The sequence below is a fragment of the Oncorhynchus gorbuscha genome, unplaced genomic scaffold, assembly GCF_021184085.1.
Source record: "Oncorhynchus gorbuscha isolate QuinsamMale2020 ecotype Even-year unplaced genomic scaffold, OgorEven_v1.0 Un_scaffold_2:::fragment_8:::debris, whole genome shotgun sequence".
In the NCBI taxonomy this organism is placed as follows: Eukaryota; Metazoa; Chordata; class Actinopteri; order Salmoniformes; family Salmonidae; genus Oncorhynchus; species Oncorhynchus gorbuscha.
Window position 1 is genome coordinate 32,501 of NW_025745007.1, and position 22,859 is coordinate 55,359.

The window sequence follows — 22,859 nt, forward strand, 5'->3', positions numbered from 1 at the left end:
ATCCCAGTGATGTTCTCGGCTGTCTTCACAACCCTCTGGAGGGCCTTGCGGTCGTGGACAGATCAATTCCCGTACCAGTTCATGCAACTGGTCAGGATGCTCTCGTTGGTGCAGCGGTAGTATTTGGAGAAGACATGGGGTAGCATGCCAAATTTCTTCAGCCTCCTTAGGAAGTAGAGACGCTGTTGCACCCTCTTGATGAGAGTGGTGGTGTTGTTGGTCCATGGCAAGTCCTCAGTGATGTGGACGCCGAGGAACTTAACTACTTGACGCTACCAATCCCTGTAGAGGGATAACTTCCGTCTGCAACCGCTGAATAGCACAGCGCAACAGTCAAATAATATTGCTAGAAAATATTAATATTCATGAAATCACAAGTGCAATATTTTGAAACGCACCGTTGTCTTTTGTTAATCATCTCCGATTTAGAAATTATACTTCACAGCGAAAGCAATCCAAGCATTTGTGTAAGTTTACCGATTGCCTAACATAGCATTATGTACACTTAGCATCAGGAAGCTTGGTCACGATAATCAGAAAAGCAATCAAATGAACCATTTACCTTTGGTGATCTTTGGATGTTTTCACTCACGAGACTCCCAGTTACACAGCAAATGTTCCTTTTGTTCCATAAAGATGATTTTTATACCCAAAATACCGATGTCTGTTTGTCGCGTTATGTTCAGAAATCCACAGGAAAGAGCGGTCACGACAACGCAGATGGAAATTCCAAATAGTCTTCATAATGTCCACAGAAACATGACAAACGTTTTTTATAATCATTCCAGGGGTAGTTTTTAAAATATATATTCGTTAATATATTAACTGAGTGTGTAGCTTTTTCCATAACAGCGGGAGGAACAATGGCCGGTTTACTCAATTGCGCACTAACTCATTCTGAGAGCCCCCACCTGGCCCACTTACGCAATGTGATCCTTCATGCTCAATTTTCAAAATAAAAGCCTGAAACTATGTCTAAAGACTGTTGACACCTTAGGGAAGCCACAGAAAATGGAATCTGGTTGATGCCCCTTTTACCTTTATTTAACTAGGCAAGTCAGTTAAGAACAAATTCTTATTTTCAACAACGGCCTAGGAACAGTGGGTTAACTGCCTGTTCAGGGGCAGAACGGCAGATTTGTACCTTGTCAGCTCGGGGATTTGAACTTGCAACCTTTCAGTTGGAAGGCTTTAAATGGAGGACAGGCACGCATAGGAAAACAGACGTTTCAAAATAAGAGGCTCTTCCTGATTGGATTATCCTCAGGCTTTCGCCTGCAATATCAGTTCTGTTATAACCACAGACAATACTTTTTACAGTTTTGGAAACTTTATAGTGTTTTCTATCCTAATCTGTCAATTATATGCATATTCTAGCATCTGCTCATGAGAAATAGGCCGTTTACTTTGGGAAGGTTATTTTTCCAAACATAAAAATAGTGCCCCCTGGCTTCAAGAGGTTAAAACTGCTGACTTTCTCTACTGCAGTCCCGTTGATGTGGATTGTGGCGTGTTCCTTTCTCTGCCTCCTGAAGTCAACAATCAACTCCTTTGTTTTGTTGACGTTGAGGGAGAGGTTGTTGTCCTGGCACCATAATGCCAGTTCATTGACCTCCTCCCTACAGGCTGACTCGCCGTTGTTGGTTATCAGGCCTAAAAATCATAGTGTTGTCAGAAAACTTGAGGATGGAGTTGGTGTCGTGGGTGAAAGGGGAGTACAGCAGAGGGCTGAGGACACACCCCTGCGGAGGATTGTTGCCAATCCTCACAGCCTGTGTTCTGCCACATCAGGAAGTTCAGGGTCAAGTTGCAGGCTGTGGTGTCCAGCCCCAGGGCTCTGAGCTTGGTGTTGAGCTTGGAGGGAACAATAATGTTGAATGCTGAACTGTATGAACAGCGTTCTCACATAGGTGAACCTCTTGTCCAGATACGTTATGGGTGTGTGAGAACCGATGGAAATGTTATCTTCCGTGGATATGTTGGAGCGGTCGGCACATTTTTATGGGTCAAGTGATGCTGGCATTCTGGTCTTGATGTGGACCAGTACCAACCTCTAGAAGTGCTTCATGATGACCAAGGCGGAGGGATGAGTGCGAAGGGGCGATAGTCATTTGGGCATGTCACCTTGTTTTTTTTGGGCACTGGGACGATAGTGGTCTCCTTGAAGCAGGTGGAGGCTACAGCCTGGAACAGGGACAGGTTGAACATCCGAGAAGATGCTCGCCAACTGGTCAGCACACACTCCGAGGACGAGACCAGGGACACCTGGTCATCCGGAGCAGCAACAGTCCTCCAGGATGGCTCGGTATTGTCTGCCTCAAAGAGAGCATACAATATGTTAAGCTCGTCTGGTTGGTATGCGTCGGTGGGCACCACACAGCTGGATTTACCTTTGTAGTCCGTGATAGTCTGTAGTCTTGCCACATGCATCCCGAGTCTGAGTTGGCAAACATCATTTCAAGGTTGAGTCTTTATTGTCTTTTTGCGTCCCTAATGGATTCGTGGAGCTCGTATCTGCTTGCCTTGTACATGTCACACGCCACAAAGTCATCGCTGCGCGTTCTGCTGACATTGAATGCTGCAGTAATGGCTCTCTGCGTTGTTCACATATCTCCGTTCATCCAGTGGTATGGTTGGGGTATGTCCAGATTTTTATTGTGGGTACAACATCATTAACACAGGAACTGTATGGAAGCCTAATGTCTGCTGACACCTAGTGGACACTCTGCTCACTGCAGTTCTGCCACACAGTATTCTGGATCTTTTTTTATTTGATTTATTTAACCCTTTTTTAACTAGGAAAGTCCGTTAAGAACAAATTCTTATTTACAATCTATAATAATGGGTTTGGAACGACTGTGGATTGAATGAGCTTCTATTGATGTCAGTCTGGTTCCAGGCAACATAACATTTCAACATTGTGTCATGGTCTATAATACTGAAATTGTAATTTATGTTTCTGTTCATCACAGGTATTTAGAGAGTATGTCATACCTGGTGATCTATAATAATGGCTTTCATTGACTATGTGTTACAGGTTTTACATAGAGAGTATTTCCTACCTGAAGGACAATGCTACTATCGAACTCTTCTTCCTCAATGCTAAGTCCTGCATATACAAGGTAAGTTAGTCATTACCTGTAGTTGTGTTTGCATACATGTTTTTTTTTTTATCGATGATTCATCCTTCAGCAGTGTATTTATTTTCCCATTCATGGCATAACTACACCACAAGGGGGCATATGTGGGTTGTTGGGTCGTCAGTGTGATGTTTGAACAGATATCACATTAGCTAAGCTCATGCTATCTCCAGCACCAAAAGTGTTAACTGGCCTCTGCTAGCAAAATGCCTCCACCAACAGAGATGCTAACACTCCAGCAACACCCTGATGTTTTCCTAATACATCCCCAGCACTAATAGCTTAGCATATGCTAACACATAGCCAGTACTTCACACCTAATGATAGGCTGTTTATAAAGGGAGACTGGCTCACTCTGACAGGCCAACTCTGACGGGCCAACTAGTGAAGAGAGGGTCGTCTGTGAAGTCTCCAGACACGTTCCAATAGATCAAAATAGACCACGTTGCTTAATTTTTTTACTTTACATAAATCAACCTATTACCACATGAAAACACATAGTTTAGAGTTTCGCCTGGTCTCTCAGTGTCAATGTTAAACACGTGGATAAGTTGAAGAGTTGTGTTGCTTATATTGAGTCATTATAATGCAGTCATCTCCTGTCTGCGTTGATGGAGTGCATGTTTTACACTGGACCACACACATACTGACACACACACCCACACTCTGACAGAAACCCGCACGCACGCACGCACGCACGCACACACACACACACACACACACACACACACACACACACACACACACACACACACACACACACACACACACACACACACACACACACACACACACACACATTGCTAGGCCACAGCCCCATGGTGAGAGCCCATGCTGGGTGGTAGTGCACTCAGTGTTGTGTTTCACTCTGCTGTCTGATCTCTTAACCAATTAACTGCCAGCGATCGTATACAGGACATTCCTTACATACCTGACCCCTTTAGTCACTAGTCACCCCTTAACACCCACACACACTTCCCTCAGACTCCCTTCCGTGTGTGTGAGTAGGCCCAGTCCCAGCATTGCTCATCTAAGTAAACAGGATGGAGAGACAAAGTGAAAGACAGAGACTCTGTAGAATGGAGGCGAGTCACCAGTGCATTCCCGCATTCTCTCTTCCCCTATCATACTGTCATCACTGAGCTGAAGCAGAGAACACAACCCACCAGGAAGAGAGGGCAACAATTCAGGCGGGGGGAACGAGGGATAGATGAAACAAAACAATGGAGAAAAGAGTCCTGTGAAAAATGTGATAGAAAAATGTGTATTCTGTATGAATGTGTTTTTCATCATTGTATTGTAGGTACATCATTACAGTATTGTCACAGGATGAATGTGGTGTATGAAATGTGCCCCTCGCAGCTCGCTAGGATTAGTTTTATTAGCACTGCGAGTTCAGTCAAAAAAATAACCTTATCTAATGCGTTCATTCTCTCTCTCTCTCTCTCTCTCTCTCTCTCTCTCTCTCTCTCTCTCTCTCTCTCTCTGTCTGTCTGTCTGTCTGTCTGTCTGTCTGTCTGTCTGTCTGTCTGTCTGTCTGTCTGTCTGTCTGTCTGTCTGTCTGTCTGTCTGTCTGTCTGTCTGTCTCTCTGTCTGTCTCTCTGTCTCTCTCTCTCTCTCTCTCTCTCTCTCTCTCTCTCTCTCTCTCTCTCTCTCTCTCTCTCTCTCTCTCTCTCTCTCTCTCTCTCTCTCTCTCTCTCTCTCTCTCTCTCTCTATTTCTCTATTTCTCCAAGGAGCTCATTGAGGTGGACAGTGAGGTGGTCTTTGAGCTGGCCTCCTATATCCTACAGGTAAGTCAGTACTCTGACTCCAACGTATTTGGGTGTTCCAGACACCAGACTCACTTGACCTTTCTCTTTCCAGAAATAGTGAGCTGTCTCTCCTTTAATCCTGCTTTATATTAGAAGTGTGGTTTCTCTAGCCTGGATCTGTGTCTGCTCTAGCCAACTCCTCTGACTGTTGCTATTGGTATGTCATGTTTATCATTAGAAAAATCAAGACGTTAATTGAATGGGTTCCAATCCCTAGTTCCAGGGAGTGAGTGTGTATATTGGCCAGGGAGTGTGTAGGGTTCCCCCTCAGTGTAGGTCAGCCCATTACTTCAGTATCCTGCAAAATCAGCGTACACACACTCAGATTGTGGTGTGTGTGTGTGTGTGTGTGTGTGTGTGTGTGTGTGTGTGTGTGTGTGTGTGTGTGTGTGTGTGTGTGTGTGTGTGTGTGTGTGTGTGTGTGTGTGTGTGTGTGTGTGTGTGTGTGTGTGTGTGTGTGTGTGTGTGTGTGTGTGTGTGTGTGTGTGTGTGTGTGTGTGTGTGTGTGTGTGTCTCTGCCGGTGCAGATTTATCAGGTAGGTATCTCTTGGCCTTTAGAGGTTTGGCTCCAGATGGATAATATTTCTCTCTGATTTCACCACAGGAGACCTCATCGTACTCTCACTCACCCACCCGCCCGCCCGCCCGCTCGCTCGCCCACCCACACAGACACAAACACACACACGCACACACATATACACACTCACTACCTGACCCACAAAAGCCAGTGTTATCCCCTCCATAATAGTGTATGCAGGGGCGCAACTTTCACTGGTGACGGCCCCACATTCTGAAATTGCATTTTTGTCCCCCCCAGCTTCATCATTGGAATATGATACTAAACCAGGCAACGGGGGCTCTAGGACCCTGCGGATGCCTCCGAGCGGTCGGTTAGGTTGTTTGGAGTGTTTATCCGACTGGATTTTAAAAGTAAATAAATAATTATGTCCCCCCCACTTCTAAAGCTAAAGGTGCGCCCCTGATTGTATGTATCGGTTAAATAAAGGTTAAATAAATAAATAAAACAGGGTTGGGCTAAAATCAAATCAAATGTTATTGGTCACATACACATGGTTAGCAGATGTTATTGGTCACATACACATGGTTAGCAGATGTTATTGGTCACATACACATGGTTAGCAGATGTTATTGGTCACATACACATGGTTAGCAGATGCTATTGGTCACATACACATGGTTAGCAGATGTTATTGGTCACATACACATGGTTAGCAGATGCTATTGGTCACATACACATGGTTAGCAGATGTTATTGCGAGTGTAGCGAAATGCTTGTGTACTAGTTCCGACAGTGCAGTAATATCTAACAATTCCACAACAACTACCTAATACACACAAATCTAAAGGGATGTAATAAGAATATATAAATATAAATATATGGATGAGCGATGACCGAGCAGATGCAATAGGTGGCATAAAATACAGTATATACATATGGGATGAGTAATGCAAGATATGTAAACATTATTCAAGTGTCAAAGCATCATTGAATTGAGAATGACTCATATATTCCAGTTAAATTATTGAATTTGAATTTCATTTGATGTAGTAAACAGCATACAGAATTGCAATTCAAATTTGAATTCAAGGAAATATAATTGTATAATTGCAAATGCAAATGCCTCTTCTATTCTATATTAGGTATAATCTATACAAATATACATCTAGTACATAAAACATCAAACCTGGCGTTATACACATGCAGAAACATTTTTTTGAAACCATAGATTTCCAGGACAAACTCTTAAATTGAATGACCAAGGAAACAAAACCTATATACGAATATAATAAGTTATGAATCACGTACTGTACGTGGTCCTCCTGTAGCTCAGTTGGTAGAGCATGGCGCTTGTAACGCCAGGGTAGTGGGTTCGATCCCCGGGACCACCCATACGTAGAATGTATGCACACATGACTGTAAGTCGCTTTGGATAAAAGCGTCTGCTAAATGGCATATATTATTTATTATTATTATTGTTCAATATGGGGAAAATAACACATTTACCAGAATACATTAGTTTAACCCTCATGTTGACTCTGAGGCCTTCAAAAAGAAGCTAAATAAATGAAATGGTTAGTGGAAATATAATTGCCTACTCTAAGCACTAAGGTTAAAAGAGGTATCTTTGGTATCTGGAAGAGTGACCTGTAAGATTCAATGAAACTCCCATCTTCTATGACTGGAACTTCTTTGAAATGCACTGAATTAAATTCTACTTCCAATTTCAAATAATGAGTTGAATGTGAGTAAATTCCAAAATTCTGAATTGAGCCCAACCCTGGTGCTAAGCACCTCTATGTCTTTTCTCTCTCCAGGAGGCTAAAGGTGACTTCATCAGGTAAGAACAGTTATTATGTATCTCTACTACAGTAAGCTGTATGTGTGTCATGTACAATAGAGGGGAGGTGGACCACATGTTTCTTTGGTTTTTGGTTGAGGGCAAGGTGGGATATGTGTGTGTGTTTTGTGTTTGTCTGCGTGTTGACAAATGTAAAATGTGTGTGTGTGTGTGTGTGTGTGTGTGTGTGTGTGTGTGTGTGTGTGTGTGTGTGTGTGTGTGTGTGTGTGTGTGTGTGTGTGTGTGTGTGTGTGTGTGTGTGTGTGTGTGTGTGTGACAGGGGAACAATTACACCCTGTGTAAGGGGTCTGTCCCTGGCCCTCTGAGCCCCTCAGAGCAGCAAAGCAAATCGCTCTGCTCCCTCTCCTCTCAAAGGACCTGCCTTTTTTCTGCCTGTCCTCCCTCTATCCCTCTCTCCCTTTCCTCTCAACCCCAGTCCCCTGATTCACTCTCTCCATCCAGCTCTGAAGAGTCTGTCTTTGGAGAGGGTCAGTGGGGCGTAGCTTATTGTAGGGTGTGTGTGTGTGTGTGTGTGTGTGTGTGTGTGTGTGTGTGTGTGTGTGTGTGTGTGTGTGTGTGTGTGTGTGTGTGTGTGTGTGTGTGTGTGTGTGTGTGTGTGTGTGTGTGTGTGTGTGTGTGTGTGTGTGTGTGTGTGTGTGTGTGTGTGACAGGGCTCCACTGTGCATGACTGCTAGCCAATTAAGACCAGAGCAGTGTAGCAGGGTGAGACGAAGCCGGGGAGGGCAGCTCACATGATGAGCCTTCTGCCCCCTAAAACACTTTGCTCTCTATTGATTTACACTTTAATGGGGATGCATGATATATTGGCCACTGTATCGGTTAGGACAGTGAAGGTTAGTTAGAAGCATCGTAGTGAAAATGTACATTTACAAAATTACATGTGTTTGCAATTATATTACAGTGTATAACTTTGGTCATTTATAGTGGTATTTTTTGCATTATTATCTAGCTTTAAATACAGATGGATTGCAAGGCCTTTACAGTTAAAGGGAAACACATACAGCATCTTATCGTTGCTCTGTATTTTAGAGAGGTAAAGGATACAGATTATTCATCAGTGTGTGAGCGGTGAAGACAGTGTAGATTAGAGGGTTGAACGGCGTTCACCTTTGACCCCGTATCCTCTTCCTCAGAGAGAGCATAAATAAACATGGCGTCCCACTGAGATCTGGAATGTGACACACACACACAGAAAAGGAGGTCATGATTCACCAAATCATGCCAAAATGGTAAAGGCCAGAGATGTAATGGGGGATAAATTATGTTTACACACCTTTTTTGGTGAATAAATAGCATTTACAGACATATTAGGCTAGATATTACGCTAGCATTGTTTGCTAGCCTTTTCTGGGGATTTGGTTGGTGGGCCCCCCACCTCGCGGGCAAAACATTTTAGTGGCCTCCTAGATGGCGGAGAGAAAGTTTTCTGCAATCGTACACAGTTTTTTATGGGGCAGAGAGAACATTTTGTAATTTTATAAAACATGTCATGCAATTCTACTAATTTTTCCATGGGAGGATGGAGAGACATTTTTGCAGTTTTAAAGCTAATTTCCTGCCATTCGACACATTTTGCCATGTCTTATGCCATGTAAATGATGTCTGAGTGGGAGTGACTTACAAAATCAATGGGGGTCCCCTGGATGTCAAGGCCCCTGGGCACGTGACCCGCGTGCCCGGGCATATTCGGCCATGATTTCTACAAGTTTAGATAGCTGGCTAGACTACCTTACCAATCTACAAATGACTAGCTGACATGGCTATCGTGACTGTCAGTGACTGACCTAACAAGAGAAAACCTGCTGATGCACAACCAAAATCACACCTTGTGTATTCTACTATTCTTACTTTCAACAGTAAGTCAAGACCCCGAATGAGTTAAATATATATATATAAATACAAAGGTTTTTGTTTTTTGGGGGTCGGGAGTCCTGGGCCGACCGCCTATGTCGCTTATGCCTGGGGCCGGCTCTGATTCTTTGTGCTGTGGTTTCCAGATTGGTTGGTAGAGGTTGGGATTGGGAACCATTGCTCTCAGTCAGGTGTTAGGTTACTGTTATATTTCCAGAGTGTTAGCTGCCTTGTTTCCAGTGCTTTCCCCCAGTCTCAGTCTCAGGGGGCTGGGAGGGTTAGGGGATTACAGACGGGTTTAAGACTGGGAGTCTGGGGTCTTCGTCATCTGTCTCTCTCTACAGCTGTTCCCTAGATAGCGCCCAGCCAGCTGTGTGACTGTCTTATCAGTCCCCCTAAAACACAACAGGGCAGCATTACCCCCCCCCCCCCCCCACACACACACACACACACACACACCTTGTCAGTTACTAACTCTGGCCAAACCCATAGATGAATCATGAGGAAATACCCTTGGATTAAAGTCAATACATCATTGGAGTAGACAAACATCACATTATTGGAGACACGTTTTGGAGGGGCATATATCACTAATGCCAATCTGTCTCCAACATCTCTTGGCAGTTTGAGTTTAGTGTGTGTTCACAGTAATGACGTGTGTGTTTCTGTATGTGTTGCAGTAATGACGTGACAAGGTCAGACCTGAAGAAGCTTCCAGCTTTGCCGACTCAGGCCCTGAAGGAACACCCATCTCTGGCCTACTGGTTAGTCCCAGCCTGTCTTATTGGCCTGATTGACCAGGACCACCAAACTCTACTGCCTGGTAGCTATGATTCAGTTATATTTTGTGTATGTTTTCTGTTCCAGTGAGGACCGGGTGATAGAACACTACAAGAAGCTCAATGGACAGTCCAGAGGGCAGGCCATAGTCAAGTAAGACTGGACAGGGGAAGGGTGTGTGTGTGTGTGTGTGTGTGTGTGTGTGTGTGTGTGTGTGTGTGTGTGTGTGTGTGTGTGTGTGTGTGTGTGTGTGTGTGTGTGTGTGTGTGTGTGTGTGTGTGTGTGTGTGTGTGTGTGTGTGTGTGTGTGTGTGTGTGTGTGTGTGTGTGTCTCGTTTTCTATTTCTGCATGCTCTCTCCCTTGAGCTGTGTGTGTTCAGACATCTCTCTTACATGCTGAGTGTGTATCCATATATGTTTGTGTGCGTGTGTGTGTGCGTGTGTTTATGGTGCTCTCTCTCTTCATTGTATGCTGTGAAGTTGAACACTGGGAGCTCTCTGACTGACAAATGTCTCTCTCTGTGTGTCTCTGTATCTTTGTCTCTTACAGTTATATGAGCATCGTTGAGTCTCTGCCTACATATGGAGTACATTACTACACTGTTAAGGTACAACTTTATCACCTAGTCACACACTCTCTCTCTTGGGGTTGGGGGCTGAGTGGGTGGGTGACTTTTTTTGGGGGGGGGTGAGGCTTTGGAGGGCTATGAAATACACACACAACCTCTGATGTGTGTGTCTTCTCGCTGTGCGTGTCAGGATAAGCAGGGAATTCCGTGGTGGCTGGGACTGAGTTATAAAGGAATCTTCCAGTATGACTACCAAGACAAGGTCAAACCCAGGAAGGTAAGACACACACATTAATTATCTCACTCCCTTTCAATATCCATTGTGTGTCTGAGGTTTTCTAAAGATGTAACATCCTGTCGTTCAATCAGTCACCTGGTAGTCTATTAAATCCTTTCACCTTTGACCCTAGTAATATCCAACGTCTCCTCGCTAGATGAACGGACACACACACACACACACACACACATGCCGTCTGTGAACTCTGACCCCTCAGCCCTGACAAAGGCTTCCTGTCTGCCTCAGCTTTCCTGTTTGCCCATCCTGTTCCAGTGTGTGTTTGCGTGTGTGTGTGTGTGCGTGCAGTCTAAATGACTCACCACTGTGCCCCCTTCCCCCCAGATTCCAGCTCTATCCCATAATAGTCTCATAACTTGATGTTTCCTAGATGTTACCATGGAGACAGGATGGGAATGCTGGCCTAGTCTCCTATTTTAGGTCACAAGAATGACTTGGGAGTTGGAGAACCAGAAATTGGTTCTGTGAAGTTCCCAGAACATTTGTAAGGTCGCCGCACATGTTCTCATAACACAAAAACTGTACGTCATCCTGATGATTATCGCCTGATGTTGCAAGAACGTTCCTAGAGCACTTTTAATCAGTTCTTTAAAGGTTCCCAGAATATTTCATTAGGTTGTGGGAACAGTCTGGTGGGAACATTGTGGGGACATCACGAAGGATATGTTGCCAAAACACAAAGACTGTCCAGTTGTGCTGTATCAGGGTGCACAAAACATCAATTGGATTTTGCAAGAATGTTCACAGACAGACTTTGAGTTATTTAAAGGTTTCATAGCATTTAATTAGTTTGTGGGAACAGTATGGGTACATTACAAGAGAGAGGTTCCTAAAACACAAAATAACACAAAATATGTGGTCCTTCTGTAGCTCAGTTGGTAGAGCATGGCGCTTGTAACGCCAGGGTAGTGGGTTCGAGCCCCGGGACCACCCATACGTAGAATGTATGCACATATGACTGTAAGTCGCTTTGGATAAAAGCGTCTGCTAAATGGCATGGCATATATATATATATATATATGCTAATTTGTGATGACATTAATGCAATGTTTAATTGAGGTTGTAAGAATGTTGACAGAACACCTGGTCAAGGTTCCCAGGACATTTACTTAAGTTATGGGAGTTGTCTGGCAGGTTCTTGTGACATTCACATAGGTTGCACAGAACATTCCCACAATTCCCAAATAAGTATTTTATGACATTCATCTCATATTTGATTTAGGTTTAACATAATATTCAATTGATGTTTACACAATATCCAGTTGCAAGAAAAAGTTTGTGAACCCTTTGGAATGACCTGGATATCTGCATTGATTACTCATAAAATGTGGTCTGATCTTCATCTAAGTCACAATAATAGACAAACACAATCTGACTAAACTAATAACACACAAACAGTTGTACTTTTCACATTTTTATTGAAGACATTGTGTACTCATTCACCGTGCAGGCTGGGAAAAGTAAGTGAAAAAGTAAGTAACTTGTAGATCCTCCTTTAGCAGCAACAACCTCCACAGAACGTTTCCTGTAGCTTCTTATAAGACTTGCACAACGTTGAGGAGGAATTTTGAACCATTCCTCCCTACAAATCTGTTTCAGTTCATCAATTGGGTTAAGGTCAGGATTCCAAAACACGAATGTTCTTCCTTTTCAGCCATTCTTTAGTTGATTTACTCATCGTCTTGTTGCATCACCCAACCTCTCTTAAGCTTGAGGTCATAGACTGCTGCCCTGACTTTCTCCTGTAAAATGCATTAATACACTTTTGCATTCATTGTTCCCTCAATGATTTCAAGGCATCCAGGCCCTGAGGCAGCAAAGCAGCCACAAACCATGATGCTCCCTCCACCATGCTTCACAGTTGGGAGGTTTTGGTGTTGGTGTGCAGTGCCCTTTTTCCTCCACACATAGCATTGTGCATTTTTGCCAAATAGTTCAACTTTTGTCTCATCTGTCCACAGTACATTTTCCCAGAAGTGTTGTGGAACATCCAGGTGGTCTTGGGAAAACTTGAGACGTGCAGCAATGTTTTTTTTAGACAGCAGTGGTTTCCTTCGTGGTGTCCATCCATGAACACCATTGTTGTTCAGTGTTTTTCTGAGAGTGGACACCTGAACACAGACTTTCGTTGTTTGTAGAGTTTTCTGAAGGTCTTTTGCTGTTACCCTTGGGTTCCTTTTCTCACGTCTTTTAGGATTACCCTTTGTGCTCTTGGAGTGATCTTCGCAGGACGCCTACTCCTAGGGAGAGTAGCTACAGTCCTGAATCTTCTCCATTTGTAGACAATGTGTCTTACCATGGATGAACACCAAGGTCTTTAGCAATGCTTTTGTAACCTTTTCCAGCTCCGTGCATCTCTATAATGCGTCTCTATAATGCGTCTCTATAATGCGTCTCTATAATGCGTCTCTATAATGCGTCTCTATAATGTGTCTATAATGTGTCTCTATAATGTGTCTCTATAATGTGTCTCTATAATACGTCTCTGTAATGCGTCTCTATAATGCGTCTTTATAATGCGTCTCTATAATGCGTCTCTATAATGTGTCTATAATGTGTCTATAATGTGTCTCTATAATGTGTCTCTATAATGTGTCTCTATAATGCATCTCTATAATGCGTCTCTATAATGTGTCTCTATAATGTGTCTCTATAATGAGTCTCTATAATGTGTCTTCTAAGGTCCTGTGAAAGATGTTGGGATCGAGGCATGGTTCACACTAACCAATCTTTCTGGAGAAGAACAGATTTGTCAGTAACCCGGCCTTGCGTGCCTTTATTTAAAGGGCAGGGCAGCTGTGCAACCCACACCTCCAATCTCATCTCCTAAATAGAAACACCTGACTCCAAATAGCCTTTGGAGAAGTCGTTAACACAGAGGTTCACTTACTTTTTCCAGTCTGCACTGTGAATGATTACTTAATGTCTTCAATAAAAATGTGAAAAGTACAACTGTTTGTGTGTTATTAGTTTAGTCAGATTGTGTTTGTCTATTATTGTGACATAGATGAAGATCAGACCACATTTTATGAGTAATCAATGCAGAAATCCAGGTCATTCCAAAGGGTTCACAAACTTTCTCTTGCCACTGTACTGTACATTTTATCCTTGTCTTGGGGGTCCTTGGAACATGTCAATAACACGAAGGAAATGTTATATTTAAGTTTGACCTAATATTACCACATCATTTTAAGCATGCACATTTGTAGCTCCTTAAAGCATAACAAAAACAGATTTGGAATAAATCCCCATTGTTTCTCTCTCGATGGAGTGGCAATTCGCATTCGAAGACTGTATTGTAGGTGATATAGAGACCAATTGCAATTCATTTCATTCATGACATTTAATCATGCAAACAACAGCATTTAATCATATAAACTAGGACTGTAAAACTATTAAAATAAATTAATTGAGTTAATGGCCTTAGTTAATTGTGTTTCATTTCAATTTTGGAAATTTGGCCCTTAACAAACCATTTTCCATTTAAAGAGAATCTGTATCAGAATGTTTTGAATGGCATTGGTCACCACGAACAACACAAACGGCAGTGTAACATACAGGTATTAACCCTCCCAATGTCCCTCTTATCAGCGTTCTTAACGTCTACACTTGTGCACATACACACAAGTACTGTTAGAGCTTCAGGCCTTCTAAATGAGTGTTCTCACACAAGTACTGTTAGAGCTTCAGGCCTTCTAAATGAGTGTTCTCACACAAGTACTGTTAGAGCTTCAGGCCTTCTAAATGAGTGTTCTCACACAAGTACTGTTAGAGCTTCAGGCCTTCTAAATGAGTGTTCTCACACAAGTACTGTTAGAGCTTCAGGCCTTCTAAATGAGTGTTCTCACACAAGTACTGTTAGAGCTTCAGGCCTTCTAAATGAGTGTTCTCACACAAGTACTGTTAGAGCTTCAGGCCTTCTAAATGAGTGTTCTCACACAAGTACTGTTAGAGCTTCAGGCCTTCTAAATGAGTGTTCTCACACAAGTACTGTTAGAGCTTCAGGCCTTCTAAATGAGTGTTCTCACACAAGTACTGTTAGAGCTTCAGGCCTTCTAAATGAGTGTTCTCACACAAGTACTGTTAGAGCTTCAGGCCTTCTAAATGAGTGTTCTCACACAAGTACTGTTAGAGCTTCAGGCCTTCTAAATGAGTGTTCTCACACAAGTACTGTTAGAGCTTCAGGCCTTCTAAATGAGTGTTCTCACACAAGTACTGTTAGAGCTTCAGGCCTTCTAAATGAGTGTTCTCACACAAGTACTGTTAGAGCTTCAGGCCTTCTAAATGAGTGTTCTCACACAAGTACTGTTAGAGCTTCAGGCCTTCTAAATGAGTGTTCTCACACAAGTACTGTTAGAGCTTCAGGCCTTCTAAATGAGTGTTCTCACACAAGTACTGTTAGAGCTTCAGGCCTTCTAAATGAGTGTTCTCACACAAGTACTGTTAGAGCTTCAGGCCTTCTAAATGAGTGTTCTCACACAAGTACTGTTAGAGCTTCAGGCCTTCTAAATGAGTGTTCTCACACAAGTACTGTTAGAGCTTCAGGCCTTCTAAATGAGTGTTCTCACACAAGTACTGTTAGAGCTTCAGGCCTTCTAAATGAGTGTTCTCACACAAGCTGTTAGAGCTTCTAAATGAGTGTTCTCACACAAGTACTGTTAGAGCTTCAGGCCTTCTAAATGAGTGTTCTCACACAAGTACTGTTAGAGCTTCAGGCCTTCTAAATGAGTGTTCTCACACAAGTACTGTTAGAGCTTCAGGCCTTCTAAATGAGTGTTCTCACACAAGTACTGTTAGAGCTTCAGGCCTTCTAAATGAGTGTTCTCACACAAGTACTGTTAGAGCTTCAGGCCTTCTAAATGAGTGTTCTCACAATTTGTGATTGGAGGGTTGACTATAGGACAAAATAACTGGCTATATGGATACGAAGAACAAAGAGCTTTTAAACCTGTCCAAGAATGTTATGAAATCCATAGAAGACAATAACAACAGGTCAGCCAGGTCTGAGTTCATGTACAGTATAATAGCCTAGGCCACTTATCCACGTTCTTCTACATCAACTAGTCACAAGCTGCTACGACTAGAATTGGTATAATTTGCTTAAATCTTTTGACATGAGAACTACAACAAAAACAGTTGCTAAATGGAATGAACGTCCTATTCTGATTAAAAATCATTGTCGGAGGTTAGTTGAATCAAGAGGCATTCAGCCTTGGCATTGTAAACATTATTTTGGTTAGCTAGCTGGCCAATGTAACTAGCTAGCTACGGTGCCTTGCAAAAGTATTCATCCCCCATGGTTTTTCCTATTTTGTTGCATTACAACCTGTCATTTAAATAGATTTTTATTTGGATTTCATGTAATGGACAAACACAAAATAGTTCAAATTGGTGAAGTGAAATGAAAAAAATAACTTGTTAAAAAAGTAGAACAAATTGTAAACAGATAAGTGGTGTGTACATATGTATTCACCCCCTTTGCTATGAAGCCCCTAAATAAGATCTGGTGCAACCAATTACCTTCAGAAGTCACATCATTAGTTAAATAAAGTCCCCCTGTGTGCAATCTATATGTCACATGATCTGTCACATGATCTCAGTATATATACACCTGTTCTGAAAGGCCCCAGAGTCTGCAACACCACTAAGCAAGGGGCACCACCAAGCAAGCGGCACCATGAAGACCAAGGAGCTCTCCAAACAGGTCAAGGACAAAGTTGTGGAGAGGTACAGATCAGGGTTGGGTTATAAAAAAATATCAAAAACTTTGAACATCCCACAGAGCACCATTAAATCCATTGTTAAATAATGGAAAGAATATGGCACCACAACAAACAAGCTAAGAGAGGGCTGCCCACCAAAACTCAGGGACCAGGCAACGAGGGCATTAATCAGAGGCAACAAAGAGACCAAAGATAACCCTGGAGGAGCTCCATAGCGGAGATTAGAGTATCTGTCCATAGGACCACTTTAAGCCGTACACGCCACAGAGCTGGGCTTTATGGAAGAGGGGCCAGAAAAAAGCCATTGCTTAAGAAAAAAATAAGCAAACACGTTTGGTGTTCACCAAAGACATGTGGGAGACTCCCCAAACATATGGAAGAAGGTACTCTGGTCAGATGAGACTAAAATTGAGCTTTTTGGCCATCAAGGAAAACGCTGTGTCTGATGCAAACCCAACACCTCTCATCACCCTGAGAACTCTATCCCCACAGTGAAGCATGGTGGTGGCAGCATCATGCTGTGGGGATGTTTTTCATCAGCAGGGACTGGAAAACTGGTCAGAATTTAAGGAATGATGGATGGCGCTAAATACAGGTAAATTCTTGAGGGAAACCTGTTTCAGTCTTCCAGAGATTTGAGACTGGGACGGAGGTTCATCTTCCTGCAGGACAATGACTCTAAGCATACTGCTAAAGCGACACTCGAGTGGTTTAAGGGGAAGCATTTGAATGTCTTGGAATGGCCTAGTCAAAGCCCAGAACTCAATCCAATTGAGAATCTGTGGTATGACTTAAAGATTGCTGTACACCAGCAGAACCCATCCAACTTGCAGTTGCTGGAGCAGTTTTGCCTTGAAGATTGGGCAAAACTCCCAGTGGCTAGATGTGCCAAGCTTATAGAGACATACCCCAAGAGACTTGCAGCTGTATTGGCTACAAATGGTGGCTCTACAAGTATTGGCTTTGGGGGGGTGAATAGTTCTGCACACTCTGGTTTTCAGTTTTTGTCTCATTTTTTGTTTGTTTCACAATAAAAAAAATGTTTAGCATTTTCAAAGTGGTAGGCATGTTGTCTAAATCAATTGATACAACCCCCACTAAAATATCAATTTTATTTCCAGGTTGTAAGGCAACAAAATCGGAAACATTTCAAGGGGGTGAATACTTTCGCAAGGCACTGTACATATTTACAAATTATGTTTGTGCTATTTTTTAAAGAAATGCCTAGAAATGTGTTTAGAGTTAAACTTTATATATGTTTTCCTTCACAATTCTTGCTCAAAGTTGTGCGTATTGTACACCACAATAGAGAAAGACAGCGCTACCAAGACTAAGTGCACACTGATTGCACAAGGCACAGAGCGTGTTGGGTGTTGCGCTTAAAAGGCTCCATGCGGAATAGGGCTGTCCCAGACCAAAACAGATCTTGGTCGACCGAGAGTCGTCTGTTCTTTCGATTGGTCGAAAATTTGAAATATATATATAAACTTTCTATATATAGACACACCCTATGTGTTTTAATAAAATCAACTATGTGTAGGCTACTGAGCTTCTCTGATGCTTTAAGCACACTGTTTGATTAAATAATTAAGACACATAAATGACTCAAGGGAGCCAGAGACCGTCCTCCTCCCACTGCTGCTGGCCTTCGCAGATTCTGCCGTTACGCTCCTGAAGTTGCCGGTAATAGACCAGGGGTCAGCAACCTTTTCCACGTGGGTGCTAATTTATCTTACCATTTCTAACGATCTGCCAGTTATGATATTCATATGCACATTTTCGTGGAACAGTTTCATTTTCTTTATATTAAGGTCTTCTTATCTCAAAATCATTGTCATATGGTTAATCAAAATGATTCAGTTGAAGTCGGAAGTTTACATACACCTTATCCAAATACATTTAAATTCCCTGTTTTAGGTTTTAAAAAATCCCTGTCTTAGGTCAGTTAGGATCACCACTTTATTTTAAGAATGTGAAATGTCAGAATAATAGTAGAGAGAATCATTTATTTAAGCTTTTATTTCTTTCATCACATTCCCAGGGGCTCAGAAGTTAACATACACTCAATTAGTATTTGGTAGCAATGCCTTTAACTTGGGTAGAATGTTTTGAGTAGCCTTCCACAAGCTTCCCACAATGTGTTGGGGGAATTTTGGCCCATTCCTCCTCAGAGCTGGTGAAACTGAGTCAGGTTTATAGGCCTCCTTGCTCGCACACATTTTTTCAGTTCTGCCCACAAATTTTCTATAGCATTGAGGTCAGGGTTTGTGATGCCCACTCCAATACCTTGACTTTGTGGTCCTTTAGCCATTTTTCCACAACTTTGGAAGTATGCTTGGGGTCAATGTCCATTTGGAATACCCATTTGTGACCAAGCTTTAACTTCCTGACTGATGTCTTGAGATATTAATATATCCACATAATTTTCCACCCTCATGTCGCCATCTATTTTGCGAAGTGCACCAGTCCCTCCTGCAGCAAAGCACCCCCACAACATGATGCTGCCACCCCCGTGCTTCACGGTTGGGATGGTGTTCTTCGGCTTGCAAGCCTCCCCCTTTTCCTCCAAACATAACGATGGTCATTATGGCCAAACAGTTCTATTTTTGTTTCATCAGACCAAAGGACATTTCTCCAAAAAGTACGATCTTTGTCCCTATGTGCAGTTGCAAACCATAGTCTGTCTTTTTATGGCTGTTTTGGAGCAGTGGCTTCTTCTTTGCTGAGCGGCCTTTCAGGTTTGTCGATATAGGACTCATTTTACTGTAGATGTAGATACTTTTGTACCTGTTTCCTCCAGTATCTTCACATGGACCTTTGCTGTTATTCTGGGATTGATTTGCACTTTTCTTGACTTTGACTTGTGGAGGTCTACAATTTTTTTTTCTGAGGTCTTGGCTGATTTCTTTTGATTTTCCCATGATGTCAAGCAAAGAGGCACTGAGTTTGAAGGAAGGCCTTGAAATACATCCACAGGTACACCTCCAATTGACTCAAATGATATCAATTAGCCTATCAGAAGCTTCTAAAGCTGTTAAATACTTTTCTGTTATTTCCCAATCTGTTTAAAGGCACAGTCAACTTAGTGTATGTAAACTTCTGACCCACTGGAATTGTGATACAGTGAATTATAAGTGAAATTATCTGTCTGTAAACAATTGTTGGAAAAATGACTTGTGTCATACACAAAGTAGATGTCCTGACCGACTTGCCAAAACGATAGAAATTTGTGGAGTGGTTGAAAAATGAGTTTTAATGACTCCAACCTAAGTGAATGTAAACTTCAGACTTCAACTGTATCTAAATCTAAATGAAAATGATACAAATCTAAAAGTAACTTCTATTACCATTGCCAACTATGTAAAAAATAGCCTATATAAAGCCAACAAATGTATACATTGCAGCCTGCAGGTAGAAAATATCCTGATAAAAATAAATATCCTATAATTCACATTGTTTCAACTATCAACTGGGTATGGCCCGAAGCTAGAGATAGCAAACTTGCAACATTGTATAAAATATTTGGGGCACTCAGAGTTTCTGCACCTGTGTGCTCTGGACAGACACAGCTGTAGGCTATTTGTGCAAGGGAAAATAAATTATCAGGTATTTTATGATGTTTCCACTGGATCAGAGCATTACATTTTTCCCTTTCATGCCAATTGGTTATCTAAAGGGAGAGAGCTATAAATATTTTTCAAGTACATTGAGGAACTATTGTCATTCTCAATGCATTCGAAAAACAGACTTGGTTTACTTGCTGTTTGAGTTGAAGAAAAGCTCCACAGCTCATTAGTGGTGTTGAGTTAAGATATCCCCAAATGGGAACATACACTACATTTCAAAAGTTTGGGGTCACTTAGAAATGTCCTTGTTTTTGAAAGAAAAGCAAAAATGTGTCCATTAAAATAACATCAAATTGATCAGAAATACAGTGAAGACATTGTTAATGTTGTAAATGACTATTGTATCTGGAAATTGATGATTTTTTTAATGGAATATCTACATAGGCGTACAGAGGCCCATTATCAGCAACCGTCACTCCTGTGTTCCAATGGCACGTTGTGTTAGCTAATTCAAGTTAATAATTTTAAAAGGCTAAATGATCATTAGAAAACCAATTATTACAATTATGTTAGCTGAAAACTGTTATTCTGAATAAAGAAGCAATAATCCTGGCCTTCCTTAGACTAGTTGAGTATCTGGAGCATCAGCATTTGTGGGTTCGAATATAGACTCAAAATGACCAGAAATAAATAACTTTCTTCTGAAACTCGTCAGTCTATTCTTGTTCTGAGAAATGAAGGATATTCCATGTGAGAAATTGCTAAGAAACTGAAGATCTCGTACAATGCTGTGTACTACTCCCTTCACAGAACAGCGCAAACTGACTCTAACCAGAAATGAAAGAGGAGTGTGAGGCCCCGGTGCACAACTGAGCAAGAGGACAAGTACATTAGAGTGTCTAGTTTGAGAAACAGACGCGTCACAAGTCCTCAACTGGCAGTTCATTAAATAGTACCCGCAAAAGACCAGTCTCAATATCAACAGTGAAGAGGCAACTCTGGGATGCTGGCCTTCTAGGCAGAGTTCCTCTGTCCAGTGACTGTTCTTTTGCCCATCTTAATCTTTTATTTTTATTGGCCAGTCTGAGATAGGGCTTTTTCTTTGCAACTCTGCCTATGTTTCCAAACTTTTGACTGGTACTGTATATTTGCGTCTGCTTGACTGAAAACATCTCGGTGGACCAACAGCCTATTGACCAAACAATGGACCAGACAACTAAATGGGGTCCGTCCTAGTGCGGAACCACCTGCGCTTAAAAGGGTCTGTGCAGTATAGAAATGAAGACTCAATTAACAGTCTAAAATGTTTTTGTCATTAAGATCTTACATGTTAACAGTTTCATTCATATGACATTTGATCAGCATTTAATCATACAACACATATTGTGACACTTTATATGTTGACAACCTGCACATGCAGGGTTTGGAACTGCAATATTCGGTTCCAAAGCCAAATCTTTTATCTTCTGGACCACTGGGGAAGCTCTCGCGCATCCATTGGTTTCAGTATATAGTTTTCAGTATGTAGTTTTCAGTATATAATTTTCAGTATATAGTTTTCAGTGTATAGCCATGGCACTATAGTCAATAAGGACTACTATGCTTCCATTTTAGCATTCTTAGACATAACTAACCCAGGGAAATACTGGTAACTGGGTTATTCACCATCACTTCCTCATCCTCTTTATAAGCTGTGTACTTCTGGGCCCATATTTAGAAGGTATGCAAGACTCTGAGTGCTGATCTAGGATCACCTTTGGTTTTCAGATCATGAAAAACAAGACAGGGGGGGACCATATCAAGCATCTCAAAGCAGGAATTAAATCAGGTGCATTTTTTTTTGTTTGTTGAACAGTCCATTTTTACACGTTGGTTGTTGTTTTTACAGTTAGTCTAAATTCTGCATTTTTGACTGGACGAAATAAAGACATCCCCTCTTTTAGTAGATTATATCTGAGCTTCAATGTCACTGTTTTTGTTTTTCAAAAGAAACATGGTTAAAGAACTTGTGGGATTGAACCTGCACTCTTCAGCTTTGCAGACAGATCATTAACCCTCTCCACCACCAGGGGACTGCTGTGTCCTTGCTGTGTCTTTGTTGTAGGAGTGGACACCTTGTTTGCGCGCCACACAACCTAGGCTACACTTGTGAGGAACACGTTATCGTTTATTTCACTCCATTTAGGAGTTTGTTTGTAGCACGCCTGGCAATGTTGAGTAAGGACACCCCTGATTATACATAGAAATAGGCCTAGGCTACCTGGCCTGAGTGCAAATGTAGGCCTATTAATGTGCCCATTTGGGGATCTGATAGTATTTCTGATTGTCTTAACTCATCACCACTGTGGAACTTCTCGGAGTCATTTTGTCTTCACCTCATCAGCAAGTTAACAAGGTCTGTTTTTACATCCACTGAAAATGTTCAAATAGGCTACGTTGAGGAACTATTGTCAATCTTTCCAGCTCTCTTTTGATAACCACTCAGCATGAAAGGAGAGAACAAATGTGGTGCTCTGATCCGGTGGAAACCAGGCCTACCTGATTACTACTTATCCCTTGCGCAAATAGCCTACAGCTATGTCTGTCCAGAGTTTACTGGAGCTGGAAACTCTTAGGGCCCAGAATGTTGTATGCAATGTTGCAAGTTTGCTAGAGCAAACTTCAGGACAGCACGCAGATCTGTAGAAATGGTAAGATAAGTTGGCACTCAAAATGGAAAAGGTTGCCGACCCCTGGTGTAGCC

General features: G+C 42.0%; 1 protein-coding gene across 4 annotated transcripts in view; it reads left to right on the top strand.

Moving 5' to 3' along the window:
* The window catches only part of LOC124017361 (FERM domain-containing protein 4A-like), a 90,729-nt gene that overhangs the window by 27,865 nt on the left and 40,005 nt on the right, over positions 1 to 22,859 (top strand). For 3 of the 4 annotated variants that reach the window (XM_046332616.1, XM_046332619.1, XM_046332618.1), the window contains exons 3-9: positions 3,038 to 3,122; positions 4,875 to 4,931; positions 7,290 to 7,312; positions 9,865 to 9,948; positions 10,052 to 10,117; positions 10,514 to 10,571; positions 10,723 to 10,809. In XM_046332616.1, coding sequence (XP_046188572.1) covers positions 3,038 to 3,122; positions 4,875 to 4,931; positions 7,290 to 7,312; positions 9,865 to 9,948; positions 10,052 to 10,117; positions 10,514 to 10,571; positions 10,723 to 10,809 — 460 coding nt within the window. The remainder of the gene's footprint in view (positions 1 to 3,037; positions 3,123 to 4,874; positions 4,932 to 7,289; positions 7,313 to 9,864; positions 9,949 to 10,051; positions 10,118 to 10,513; positions 10,572 to 10,722; positions 10,810 to 22,859) is intronic. The other variant, XM_046332615.1, reaches the window with a different exon arrangement.